At 39.6% G+C, this 14579-nt stretch overlaps 1 protein-coding gene across 3 annotated transcripts in view; it reads left to right on the top strand.

The window, feature by feature from the left end:
• The window catches only part of LOC122641001 (ras-related protein RIC2-like), a 55999-nt gene that overhangs the window by 19138 nt on the left and 22282 nt on the right, over positions 1-14579 (top strand). For 2 of the 3 annotated variants that reach the window (XM_043834310.1, XM_043834312.1), the window contains one exon: positions 4641-4899. In XM_043834310.1, the coding sequence (XP_043690245.1) occupies positions 4679-4899 (221 nt within the window). In that variant the 5' untranslated portion in view covers positions 4641-4678. The other variant, XM_043834313.1, reaches the window with a different exon arrangement.

Here is a 14579-nt window from a genome sequence, read left to right as displayed (position 1 = left end):
TAACTACTCTCTCTTTCTTAAAGGAAAAAAACTTTTAAAAACTGAAACTCCTAAAATTAATAGACTTTTTTAGATCAATGTAAGACTCATCTAGAGTAAGACTGCGTACAGGGGAAAAGGGGGTGATCGAGGGGTGGACGTTGGTTACCAATTGCTCACTAGGTGGGGGGCCTGCTGTCGATCCCTTTTGGAATTTCTAAAGATGCGTTTGAGAGAATTAGATAGCATTTGGCACCAGCTTTGGTAGGAAATTTAATGGGACGTATATAACTGTTCTCTATCAAAATTTATTGCTTTCTACTTGTTTTTATGGTTTTGTCATTCTCCCCAACTCTTTTTTAGCTAAAAGAGGAAGGATTTTATTTGGTTCATGGAGAGAGAGAGAAGGTTCCATGTTGTGGCCTTGTGGGTGTTATGAGAACAGATAGAAATTTCCATAGTCGGCCATTAATGAGAAGTGGGTCCAGACACTCACCTGACCTGAAGACAATCCTCCTATTCTTTTCCCTTTTCTCCATCCCTTTTTCTTCTCCTTCCTTTTCTCAGTAATCATCTCTTTCCATTGCATCACCTTTTATCTCCCCCCCCCCTTCCTTTTCTCAGTAACCCTCTTTCCATTTCCCTTTTCTTCATCACCTTATACTTGATCCATAATGTACTACTACACAATTATAGAAGTTCAGAGGAAAAAGACTAGAATAGCTGAGAAATAAAGATTACAACCATTCAGAACCCTTTTTTACTAAAAGTCCAAAGCAAATAAGCTTTTTTTTCCTTGTGATGTTGGCCCTAGAACCTTCCTTTTTTTTAATTTCTTGTCTTTGACTTCTTCTTCTTCTGCTTGGTTTATCTTCTAATTAACATGGACCTCTTATTTTGAGCTTGAGCTTGAATTTCTGTCTTTATTTGATGAGAGAATTGCATCAATGGCATCCTTTAGTTGAGAAACCTCAGGAGCTTTTCCACCTTGAGCCAGCCAAAATTCATCCATAGCCAAAACCTGAACCAAACATAATTCTTATTATATTCATGTACACTCTTTAAGGTTAGAGAGAATTTTTTGATTGAATAATTGAGTTAAGTAATCACCTTCACTTGCAATTGAAGAAAATTGACATAACTAATGGCCTTCTCTAGCATGGTAACCAAATCAACCTAAAGTAATAAAATCAAAGAAAGGGGAGACTATTCTCATCACCTCCAAAAACCCAATACAGAATTAAAAAGAAAAAAAAGAAAAGCTGGGTAAAGTACTAGATAGGAATCAAACCTTTGCTCCATTGGGTACTAGATCCTGCAATATCTTCAACCTCTCACTGATTCTTAATTTCTCTTCGATTCTGAAACAAAATTGAGCTTTTAGCATTTCTAGCTATATAATCATTGTAATGAAGCTTCATATTGATTGAGTGGTGTAGCCTAGGTGGAATATGTCCCACTTAGGACCAGATTGGGTGTTGGGCATAATGGTGTCTGTTAAGTTTCGAAGGAGTATCGAGTCATTTGGCTTGAGTTAAAACTGATATTGGCTAGCTTCTAGAAGTTCTTTCTCTTTTACTTTTTTGGTTGGTTAATGAGTTTTCATAAGTTGTTGAGCAAAGTCAAGGTTTTTTTTTTATTGCTTTGATTTTATATATTGAAGATACGCCGAATTATTTTCCGTAAGTTTCAGATGCATTAGCTTTATTTTACTGTCTTTTCCAGTATTCTTCTTGTGCTCGATCTATTCATATGTGTTCTCTAATGGCTTTTCCTCTAAAAGGAAGCTGACAGATGTCTTTTCCAGTATTCTTCTTGTGCTTGATCTGTTCATATGTTTCCTCTAATGGCTTTTCCTCTAAAAGGAAGCTGACAGATTTTCCCCCCCAGGAAACCCTTCATATTCTGCGTGTTTATGGTTCTTTATTTAATGTTTCTGCCCTTGTAAAAAATTCTTATGTATTGATGATTGTTGCTTCTTTTTTTTTTTTGTGGAATTTTTTGGTAGAAGAGACCCATTCAAATCAAAAGAAAAACAAAATGGTTTAAATTTGTTTCAGTTTGATTGTTGTTCATACACCTGGCGGTACCCCTATTTTGGGTGAATTCTTACTGCAAATAGGAGACCTCTCCTAGAGGCATCTGACCCTTACATTAAACTGAGGTTTAGATGTTTGTTCCCCTTCTAATATTCGATGGTTTCCTTTCCCTCTCCCCCCTCCCCCCTTCTCCTTAAATGTCTGTTGAGGATAGCCTCTATTTGAAGCACTTGCTTGGGTGTGAAGATAAATGTATCAAAACCCTTTTCTCCTTTGATTATTTTTTTGTCCTTCAAAGGATTTTAACTTATATGTAATTTGGTCATTTATGTTTCCTTCAGGTGCAATGAAGTTAGAAGCTAGAAATTCGAAAAGATGAAAATTGGAAGGACGTACTAGATTATGATGTTCCTGATCTACAATGTCGAGAGCAATGGTGATGAAGTATTTTTATTGCAAGGAGTGCTAGAACTTTTTCTTTGTGTAATTTTTTTTTTGATGTTTTGGTTAACAACTTTGGTGGAGACTGGATTGAAAGTGAATTTTAAAGGCATCCGTTTTAGTTAATTTTGTGTGCTAATAGAATGTAATGCATTATTAATGCAATGTTTAATAGCTTTTGTTTTTATGGAGTGAATATTATATATGGATGTAACTACAGGTGAATATTATAATGGAATGTAATGCATATTAATGCAATTTTTTTTTTAAAAAAAAAAGGTTTTTTGGCGACGGTAAATATCTTACTGTCGTTGAATATATATTTTCCCCGACGGTTAAATGAATACCGTCGCCAAAAATATATTTATTCGGACGAAACCCATAAACGTCATCAGAAATGGTATTTTTAGAAATGGAAAAATTAACCGTCGCTAAATATATATTTTCCCCGATGGTTAAATGAATACCGTCGCTAAAAATATATTTATACTGACGAAACCCATAAACGTCGCCAGAAATGGTATTTTTAGTAACGAAAAAATTAACCATCGCCATAAATACATTTTTGGCGACAGAAGTAATAAACGTCGCCAAAGATGATTTTGCTAGATGGCACCAGTTTTATCGTCGCTATTTTCCGCGACGTTGGTTTAGCCGACGGACTGGCGACAGTTAGATTTTACCGTCGACGTTATTTTAGGCAACGAAAAATGATTTTTTGCGACAGTTTATTACCGTCGCGGAAAATCATTTTTCTTGTAGTACTTATTGTATTGACTGATCAGTATAAGTCAAATATGGTAGCGACCGATGCAAATCAGTCTAGGGCTGATGGATACCGATTCCTAAATCCGTGGTTGAAGGGGGGGTTATTTTCAAACCATCTCCTTATTTATGACATTGGGACTCATGGATCGATCATTTTGACCATGGGATAGATGGAGTATTTTGTAAGTCTATACGCCAAATTTAATGGTTTGGAGAGGTTTATTTCTTGTTTTGTCATGATACTTGCTTTTCAAATACAACCTAACCTAAAATGACCATGGGAGACGTGAGAAAAGACATACTCTAATATGTTTGACATTAAATATATTTTCTTTAAAATTGACTGGCGAAATGAGTTTAATTGAGGTGATTTTATTCTAACATGTAACAACGTTTAATTGGGTTGAACATTGCTAGTATACAATATTTGAAAAGAAGTTTTTTTTTTTTTTTTTTTTTGATGAAATGTTTGATTAGATGTTAATTTGAACAAGAAATCCACAAAAATTTTGGAACCCAACCCTGTTTAGCTGATGTCAAGAGATCTACAATTTATAATGGCATGTTTATTGATCATTCCTTTCTGTACAATGTAACCGGCATGTTTCTTGACCATTCCTTTATGTTGATGTGATATGAAGGATCTTGAGGTCATTCAATAAACCTAACTGAAACATGGGTAAAACAGGTCACCCATGGTTCAATGCATGTAATGGGAACAGGTACCGATCAACCCAGAAACCAATACGGTATTAAATTGATAACGGCATGGATTGATCGTATCGAATAAATTTATCCCTAATTTGTTTTTAAAAAGCAGATTTTTTAACTATTTTACGATATTAATCACTTGTTAAACGATACATATTGTCTGATACAAGTGATACTATACCTATACTTCAAACCATGGATCGAACCACTCTACCTAGAAGCTTGGTTTTTTATCAACTGCAAAAAAAAAAAAAAAAAATTCAATCCGAAAGTCCTTACTTCTCACTGGCATTGTGGTATCTTCTAAATTTGAAATTACCAAAAGCACCTCCAACTCTCAAGATTCCATTCCACATTTTCACTTGGCTACGTTTCACAAGAGAGTCATTTCAAGTCATGTCATTGTCATTTCAATTCATAACTTTCTTTTCCTGTCGGTTACTTGTCCTTCGTATCTTTATAAAACATTCCATTCGGCTTTGGAATCCAACCAAGCCGAAAGAAGTCTCTAATTTCCTTCTCTAAAAAAAGTGGGATTAATAAAAAAAAAAAAAAACAAAAACTCAATAGAAATCAAGCTCGCAAGCCTCGATCCTTTCTCTGAAAAATGTCAGGCTTTATTTGAAGAGAAGTCGAGATTTCTTCTTTGATGTTATTTTCTTTCCCTCTCTATTCTATCGGCAACGTTTTGTAGATTTGAAGAGGAGAAGTAGAAGCAGCAGAGGAGGAGGAGGGAGTTGATGGCTGGGTATAGAGCTGAAGACGACTATGATTATCTTTTCAAGGTGGTTTTGATCGGAGATTCTGGGGTAGGGAAGTCGAATTTGCTTTCGAGATTTACTCGGAACGAGTTCAGTTTGGAGTCCAAGTCTACGATTGGTGTGGAGTTCGCTACCAGGAGCTTGAACGTCGATGGCAAGGTCATCAAAGCTCAGATTTGGGACACGGCGGGCCAAGAGAGGTACTTCCCCCCACCCCAAATAAAGTTCTAAGTTTTTGATCTGGCTAGTTGATGATACTGAATTAGTTGGCGTACTTCGTCCGAATATCTGCTTTGGTGGTTCTCCCCCCAGCTGAGTTTAAGTTCAGTAGGAATAGGGAAATTGAGTAAATTTCAGGAAATTGTGTGATTGTTAGAGATCTGGAGACTGGGGAGTACTGAAGCGATGACGTTTGGTATACTGGTTCAGGGATGGTTGTGTTATTTCTTCATTTTGATCTGTATTAGAGTGACGTCTGTTTCAGGGCGCGTCGATTTCTACTGTTAAAGCTCTTTTACTTCTTATTTTGTTCTTGAGATAGTCTCGTTTTAGATTTATTTTATGTAAAATGTGATAGTAGAGGTTGAACTTACTTGAGTCGGCTCAAGTTGATGTCTTGTTTGTCTCATGTGGTTGACAGTAAGCAGAAAAATTGGAACTTGATAACTTGAACACCGTAAGTTTTGCTCCTAAGTCTTTGCATGGAAGTCTTTCGGTGGAGACTAAGTCGTGTTTCCTTTGGAGTGTAGTTTTGTGTTTTTCTTAGGCGTATCATGTTTATTCATTATGCTTTGTTATATAGATAGATATAAATATTTTTTTTTTGGTAAAGAAATTTATTAGCGCTGGAGGTTCCAGACGAATCAGAAAGTAGCAGGAGAGAGATACAGGGAGGGGGGGAATCATTCCAATACATATTATGCTGCGATGTGGCAGCGAGATTTGCTAAACAATCTGCAACTGCGTTGGCTTCCTTGAAAGTGTGAGCAAAAGTAACAAGATCGAATGAGTGGCAGAGAATACGACAGTCAGCAATTACGTTCGCTAACCTCTAAGGCACCGCAACTGTAGGATCCAATAAGATGCTAACCACCACTTGACAATCGCTCTCAATGATAATTCTAGACAATCTTAACTGAAGAGCAAGCATTAAAGCATGACGAATGGCCATTGCTTCAGCAACCATTGCATGATTCCTTCCGATTCCTTGCGAGAATGCACAGATGAAGGAAGCCGCATGAGTTCTACAAACACCTCCAATGCCCGCAAGTCCAAGATTCCCTTTACTGGAGCCATCTACATAAAATTTGATTATAGGGAAGAGAGGAGGCATCCAACGAGTGAGAGTGCTACCCCTGCGGCCCTTAGCTTTGAAATTCATCATTTGATCTCTTGAGTGGTCGATGGCACGCAGCAGAATAGCTCTAGGGTTGAATGGGAGTTGTCTGAAAATTAAATCCCAATGAGCATTCCAGATGAACCAAAGTAAACTGCAGAAAAGAGATGCTCTGAGGTTGTTGTCTCTGCTTGGATTAGCTGCAAGTTGGATGGCTGAAAGGATACCCGATCTAACATCTCGATTGTAGAAGAGGTCATGAAGCCCAACATTCTGCCAAAGAGCCTTGACAAAAGGGCAGTCGAAAAAGAGATGATTGGCTGAGAGATGACCCACATTGCACAACGAGCATAGAGGGTTTAAATCAAATCCTCTGGGATTCAACAGATCTGGTAGAGGCAGCTTTAGGTGGAGGGTTTTCCACAGGAGATGGTGTATCTTAGGCGCAGTAGGGAGGTGCCACAACTTAAGCCAAACAGGACTAGAAGAGGGGAGGGTATTGCTGATGGCCAGCTGATAAGCTGAAGAAACCGAAAAAATGGCTGAAGAGGTCCCCAGCCAAATCAACCGGTCGTGACTTGGGAAAATAGGGAGAGGGATGGATAAGATGGCTGAAGCTATGTCAGGAGGCCACCAATGGAAGACTGCTGCCCGTTTCCAAGCTCCGGCATGTTGATCAATGAAGTATTCCACATTGGAAGGGAAGTCAGAGGGGAGAGGGAAGGGAGCTGCCGATGGAGGGAATTTGGAATCCAATAGTCCAACCAAGGGTGTATAGATCGACCGTCTCCAACTTGAAAGAAAGATCCTTTTCTGAGGAGATCCCTTGTTGAGCATACTGATTTCCACCCCCACGACGATGTGCTTGAGCATTTTGCATGGAAGAAGTTTGAGGAGGGGAAGTACTTTTTCTTCATCATTCGTGCCCACAGGGAATCATGTGTTGTCAAAAGCTCCCAGCCTTTTTTTGCAAGTAGGGCCGTATTCATAGGGGCTGATTGTTTGACATTCAGTCCTCCTAATCTTCTTGGAAGACAAATAGTGTTCCATGCCACAGTAGGAACCATAGGTTTGTTGCCATTTGTCCAAAAGAACTTACTGCTGATGGAATCCAGAGATTTCTGAACAGATACTGGGATCTTAAAACATGACATAGTGTAAAGGGGCATCGCTGCAAGGGTGGATTGGATAAGCACAATCTTTCCTGCTGGACTCAAGAATTGGGTCTTCCAATGCTGTAGTTTTTTGTTCACTCTAGTAATCAGATTGCTGCAGTGATGTTTAGAGATCTTTCCATTGGTGAAAGGAAGCCCCAAGTAAGTATCTAGAGAGTTAGTTGGAGTGATTTGAAAAAACTCTCTAAGTTGTCTCTTTGTGGCCGAGGTCACATTGGGGCTAAACTGAGCTCTAGTCTTAATGAGATTCAAAGCTTGGCCAGAGAAATTGCAGTAAGTGTTGAGAACCTCACTAAGAGCCCGGGCTTCAGACATCGAAGCATCTCCAAAGAAGATTAGATCATCAGCAAATGCCATGTGAGTCAGGTACTCACCTCCTCTGCTCAGTTGTATGCCTTTGATTTTCTTTTCTTGAAGAGCCAGAGTGAGCTTGGTGGACAATACTTCTGCGCAGAGGACGAAAAGGTAAGAGGATAGAGGGTCCCCTTGTCTTAATCCCTTGGTTGGCTTGAAGAAATCAAAAGGGGTACCATTGAGCAAAATGCTGAATTGTGTACTCTCGACACAGAACATAACTCTTTGGATCCAAGTCGTATCAAAGCCATAATTAGCAAGCGCCTTTCGCAGAAAACTCCATTCGACCCTGTCATAGGCTTTCTGCATATCAACTTTGAGAGAGAAAAATCCTTTATTGCCTCTTCTAGTCTTCTTAATTTTGTGGAGAAGCTCATGAGCAATGAGTACATTGTCTTGAATATGCCGTCCCTTGATGAAACCGTTTTGACTGAACGATACGATTCTGTTAAGGATTAGCCTCAATCTGCTAACTATGATTCTGGAAATGACTTTGTAGATAAAATTGCAGAGACTTATGGGCCTGTACTCTGATATAGAGGAGGGGTGATCCACCTTGGGAATGAGAGAGATGTAAGTTTGGCTTAATGAGAGGCTGAAAGTACCCTCTGTGAAGAAAGTCTTGATACAGTGGCATACCTCCTCTTTGAGTAGATCCCAAGACCTTTGAAAGAACATCCCTGAGAACCCATCTGGCCCTGTAGATTTATCAGCGGTCATAAGTTTCACCGTCAAGCTTATTTCTTCATCTGTGACTGATCTGGTGAGTCGTTGATTGTCTGCTGCAGTGACTCTATTTCTGATGTGCTGGAAGTATGAGTCCTCTTGAGTGGGGTTAGAGGTGGTGTAGATATTCTTATAAAAGTTCGTAAAGGCAATACCAAGGTGCTCCTCATCAGAGATGGTGGACCCACCAAGGTTGATGAATGTGATTCTGTTTCTGGCCCTCCTCTTTATGGTGATAAGGTGGAAAAATCTTGAGTATCTATCCCCCTGGGTTATCCAGTTGGGTCTGGATTTTTGCTGCCACAAAACCTCCTCTTGATGTGCAAGTCTCCTCATGCATGCCAACCAATACTTTTCTTCCAGAAACCATTGTTCATTGCGCAAGATTGGATGAACATTATACAGAGTGGTTAGTTCCCTCCTTGAACTTTCCAGATTGTGAAAAATATTACCCACTTGAAACTTATTCCAATCTTTGAGGATGAGCTGCATGTGTTTAAGTTTGCGACAAATCTTGAATGATGGGGAACCCCTAGGGCTGAAACCAGACCAGGCTGTGGCCACCACCTCGGCATAGCTGGGTTCAGCTAACCAGAATGCTTCAAATCTAAATGGCCTTGTTGCACGAGCATACTGCCGATCCGTGCGAAGGATAATGACCTGGTGTTGACTTTGGTGCTAATTTTGACCACTTGCCACATTTAATTGACAATTAAGCACCTTTCAACCTTTGTATACTTCAACTAACAAACCAAACAAAGTCATACAAGGCCGTAAAATAGAATCCTCAGACATTCAAGAAGACAACCATTAATGAATACACACAATCACAAAGCAGAGAACAGGATGTGTTATTTTAACCCTGATATGACCAGAGCATCCCAAGAGTGAAAATTCACATTTGAACTTTCTAAGTTACTTGGCAAAAGAATTTGTTCTTAGGATAAACATTGCAAAAGAAAATGTAGCCAATCGGATAGAGAATAAGTTAAACAGTTAAAAAGTCGCATCAAGGCTAAAGCCAAGAAGCAGCAGCAGTATACAAGGGTCCATCCTTTACATGAAGACACATATTTCATATTAACCATGGTGGTGCCTCTCTCATTTCACTTGTGATTTATATCTATCGAACGGGTAACTTCTCGAAAGAAAGAGAGAGAGGAGCGGATGAACCGAGGTTCTGCGGAGTTTACGAAGTTTGCTTCTTCTGCATCTCCAATGGCCTGATTGACATGATCTTTAGGCACCTCTTGATCTCTGCTCCATCTTTTTCCTTTTTTCTCCCTAGATATCTTATTCCGATGTCTCCTCCTTCCTCTTCTGCTGCTATTTATATTAGCTAATTTCAATCGATTGCCTCACTCTCTTGCTCTTGGCTGCAAGTTTCTCACCCATTTGTTGAACTGCCTTATCTCTTTCATCGGCTGCAAGTCCAAGCAAATCATCTTGGTTAGATCGCTCAAGTGGCGTTGGGGATTCGTCAAGAGTTTCATCAGAATCATTCTGGTGGTTTCAATCGGTTTGAACAAGTAAGTCCCTCCTGTATCTTCCATGCTTGTGCATGTTTTTTCTGCTACTCATTAATGAAGGTTAAGTTTTTCAAGATTATCCAGCCTATAAGAGGTAGATTTTATGAGTTTCATCCTGGTATTGGAATGATATTCTCTGCATGCAATCATCATCACCCCTTCCCCCCTTTCCTGGTTCATCATGATCTCAGTGGTTTTCTTATCCGGATACTTCTATCGGATTTTATTCATGCATTGGAGGGAGCTCTGCGGATGGTGGGTATTAATGGGAGAGTTGATGAACCCTCTTTGCACCCTGCGACAATCCTTAGTTCTGTGAGAGTCCCTGTGGATAAGTTGTGCTTCTCAATCTTTCTTCCCATGGTATGTCCTCCAAGTCACTTGTCGTCTTCCACCTTTGTCTTTGGAGATAACTCTGGTACAAGGGTCCTTGATGATAAGCTTGCGGCAGAGTTCTCTGCGCTGCTTGACTTACCCAACATGCAGATCCCTTCTGTGGATGTAACGAAACAAGCACTTCTTGAAGCTAAGATGAGTTTTCAATATTCCATCGTTGGCTGGGTGATCGACAAAGTTAGAGTTTCAGCGTTGGAGGTTCGTTCTATGTTCAACCGTGTAGGCCATTCTAAACCTGTGCGTGTAAAGGAGATTCATCTGGTGGACCAAGCCCCTGACAGATTTATTCTTAAGCTTAAAAGTGCCAGAGATTTGCTTGTTATATTGTTCTCTCAACCCTGGTTTTATCAAAGACACTTAGCAGTGCAACAGTGGGATGCTGAGATCCCTGCCGAGAAAGTCCTCTTTATGGCTATTTTCTGGAAGAGAGGAGTGATCTCAGAGGAGGATAATTTTCTCACTTTTCAACTTTGCAGCCCCGGATATGGGGAACCCTTCAAAAAGGCCAAGCAAGTTAAGGAGACTGTTGAGCTTTTGGAGGCTGAGGCAACGGTGACTGGCCACAAACAGTCACCCGGTGGGAAATGAAACTCCTTGTGCTCAATTGTCGGGGAAGTGGTCGACCCTCGACAAAGCGGGAAATCCGTAATTTAGTAACTAAATATAGACCTGAAGTCTGTTTTTTGTCAGAAACCAAGAATCCTAGTGTTAATCTGCATCACTTTAGAAGGTCTCTCAAGTATGATCACTTCGATTGTTTTCCAGCTAGCGGGAGAGCAGGGGGTATCGCTCTCTTTTGGTCTCAGAATGTTCAGTGTACTGTTCTGTGGAAGTCTAGTTGGTGTTTCTATGTAGATATACTTCTTGTTGATTCTAATCAAAGCTGGAATGCTACTTTTGTTTATATGAGTTGCTCTGACTCTGAGAGAAGAATTCAATTTCGTACTCTACAGAATATTTCACAGTTTGTTCACAAGCCTTGGCTAGTAACTGGTGATTGGAACTCATACCTTAGTCTTGAGGATAAATCGGGGGGCAGACCCATCACTCAAGCTCAACTTCAGCCCTTTAATAATTTCATAAATCAAGCTTGCCTATCTGAAATTAAGCTTGAAGGATATCCGTTTACTTGGGATAATCGACAATTCGGCGGAGGAAAAATTGAAGCAAAGCTGGACCGGTACCTTTCCAATGATGATTGGTGCAACCTGTACCCCGATGCCAATGTCACTTCTGAAATTGTGGCCTCTTCTGATCATCGAGCCCTTGTATATTGCTGCTGCTTCTTGGCTTTAGCCTTGATGCAACTTTTTAACTGTTTAACTTATTCTCTATCCGATTGGCTACATTTTCTTTTGCAATGTTTATCCTAAGAACAAATTCTTTTGCCAAGTAACTTAGAAAGTTCAAATGTGAATTTTCACTCTTGGGATGCTCTGGTCATATCAGGGTTAAAATAACACATCCTGTTCTCTGCTTTGTGATTGTGTGTATTCATTAATGGTTGTCTTCTTGAATGTCTGAGGATTCTATTTTACGGGCTGGTATGACTTTGTTTGGTTTGTTAGTTGAAGTATACAAAGGTTGAAAGGTGCTTAATTGTCAATTAAATGTGGCAAGTGGTCAAAATTAGCACCAAAGTCAACACCAGGTCATGATTAAAGTTACAGTAAATCTATCCCGTAGCTTCCATTTTGTGAATTCATATAGGGTTTAGTATTAAGTAAACCTAGGCAAGGCAAGGTCATGTCTGGAATCATTTCATTTTCTGCCATTTTCCAGGGTTTCAATAATTTTAAGGGCCCAAATCATCTGTCTTTTGTAACTTCCGTTTGATGTTTCGAGTTTTTGCTGCCCAGATTAGGTTGGAAGCAATCGGATTTCTTAGACCCTCTCATATCTCAAGTGAAGTGGGAGGAGATTTATGGTTTTGAATTTTAAATGAAAGGAGAAGCTCTTTTTTGTTATGTTTGTGATGGGAATCAGTCCTTCGTTTTATGTAATCCCTCTTTTCCATTTTAGGTTTCTTTCCTGTCATGTGAATATCTCTTTCCTCCCTATTATACTTGGTTAGAAGTTTCCAGGTCTGAAACTCTTTTTTTACAACATTAGCGTCTACTCACCAGTTTGGGTATTTTTGTTCTCTAGTCTCGTTCATAATTCCTGTTACTCATATATTTACCATACTCTATGTGCACCATATCTTCCTTTCTGTTTGTTTCTGTCTTGACCTATAAAATAAAATTCATCCTCTATTTCTTGTACTTTGAAAGAAGGGAATTCCTGACTATAGTTCAATACTTTTTGCTTGAGCCATACCCTCTTATCTTTATCCTCGAAGTTGCCCCTTGAAAAAGCCATGCTCTGTGAATATAGTATGTTCTTTCAAACAGAAAACATTTCTTCTTTTGTTTCGACCGTGCACCTCTTAAATTTTAAATACTGTTGTTTCTTTTGGTTGATTCACTACTTAATGTAGTCCTAGGTTTGAAAAGTCAAACTAGGAGCCAAACAACCAGGATCAGCTATTAACAATAATCGGGTAGTCCAAACATAGGGTTTTTGGTAAAATTAGGGTTAGGGTTTAATGGGACTTAGGGTTTGATGGTAGGGTTATGCTAAGTTGATATAGGATAGTCTTCCAGTGAAGGTTATGTTAAGTTTTAATAGTGGGAAGTGTGCTGGAATGAATCAGCAGCTAGGTTAGGTTAGGATTTTGGGTTTTTGAAAGGAGGAAGAAAATGGAATCTAGGGTTTAGGATTGTCAGATGAGGACAAGGTTTGGATCAAGTTTCCCAGTAGGTGAGGTGATGGTTCGATTCAAATATGGGACAGAATTGATGGACAACTCCGTTTATTAGAAATAGAATAAGAAGTTCGAGTTTGTTTCGCGAGAATGCGTGCTTCCCAAAAAAACTTGGATTTATCAAATTGTTTAACTAAATGAGGAAACAAAGTAGATAAAGTTCCTAATGGTGGGTAGCCTAATCGGTCATGCCACTGCTGAAGTTCAGAGGAGTTGGCAGATTCGTGATGTAATTGAGAAGGTAATGCAGTTGGAGGACATCCATCATCAAGCATATTCAATCCACCATGTACTCTACCACATCCAATCGTCTTTCCCGTTTCCAGCTCCTGGAAAACACAATGGGAAGGGAAAAAAGTGACTTTACAATTTAAATCACGAGTACGACTACTACTGGAAAGAAGATTAGTAGTAAAGTTAGGAATATGTAAAACGGAAGATAAAGTGGGAGTGGGAGAGCAGGTGATGGATCCTTTCCCTGAGATGGATGATAGGGAACCATCAGCTACACGAACCTTATCTTTCTCTGAAGTGGGAGAATAACGATGAAATAGGCCAGATGAGCCTGTCATATGTGTTAAGAATAGAAGTTTAAGGGTATTCTTGTACATAACCACATGTATTTTATGTTTCTTCTGTTATTTGTATAAGGCCAGGGGTCCCTGTGTAATTAGTTATTCTTTTTCAATATAAGGAAGTTTGTCTCTAGTTTGAGACACAAGAGATTAAACACAACCGTATGTGCTCTTCTCTTTCCCTCTCTTTTCCTTCTTCTCCTTCCTCTCTAAAACTGAACATGGTATCAGAGACTACTCTTCCTGGAGTTTTAAGGTGTTAAAAGGGTGTTTAGTGGGCCAAGAGGTGGTTTCCTCTCTTGGTTGTTGCTGGAGTTTGAGCTCCAACCTGCGGTTCTTCACAGATCTGTTTTCTCTCTTGGTTCTCATCCAAATGGAGAGCAACCAAGTGCTCTAGTTTCGTTTGGAGGTTACCTTTCTTCCCATTGTGTCATCTCGAAGCCGATTGGGAGCATCCAGGCGGGAGTGAATCTCGGCCGGAGCTGTTCGCCTGTTTTCCGCCACCGTGTGTGGATTGGCAATAACTCTTGATAGAGCTTTGTTTGGGAGCTTTTTGGACTACCCACTGTCGTTTCTTGGTAAGGAAGACTTTTCTTTTCTACTCCATTCTTGTTTCTTTGTCTGTGTGAGGCTCTACAAGCTGTTTCAAGCTTTTTGGTATAGGTTACCTCTTTTTTCGTCTTGTACTGGGAATCTATTGTTCTTGCTTGAAGTCTTGTTGATTGCTCCTCTCAAGTGTTTGTTTTGAAACCACAATGGGTGAAAAACCTTGAGACATCTCGAGCTTCCCACATTAAAGCCTTGCCAATCCCTCCATCATATGAGAATCCAAATGTTCAGCTCCCCATTGTTAAGCTTGATAGTAACAATTACTTGGATTGATCACGGTCAATGAAGCTTATCCTTCAAGTAGGGGGAAGTTGGGATATATATCTGGGAACTTTAAGGCCCCTTCCTCTGATGATCCAGGTTACTCTAAATGG

Source organism: Telopea speciosissima, chromosome 9 (genome assembly GCF_018873765.1).
Source record: "Telopea speciosissima isolate NSW1024214 ecotype Mountain lineage chromosome 9, Tspe_v1, whole genome shotgun sequence".
Classification (NCBI taxonomy): Eukaryota; Viridiplantae; Streptophyta; class Magnoliopsida; order Proteales; family Proteaceae; genus Telopea; species Telopea speciosissima.
This window is presented reverse-complemented; position numbering and strand designations above follow the sequence as displayed.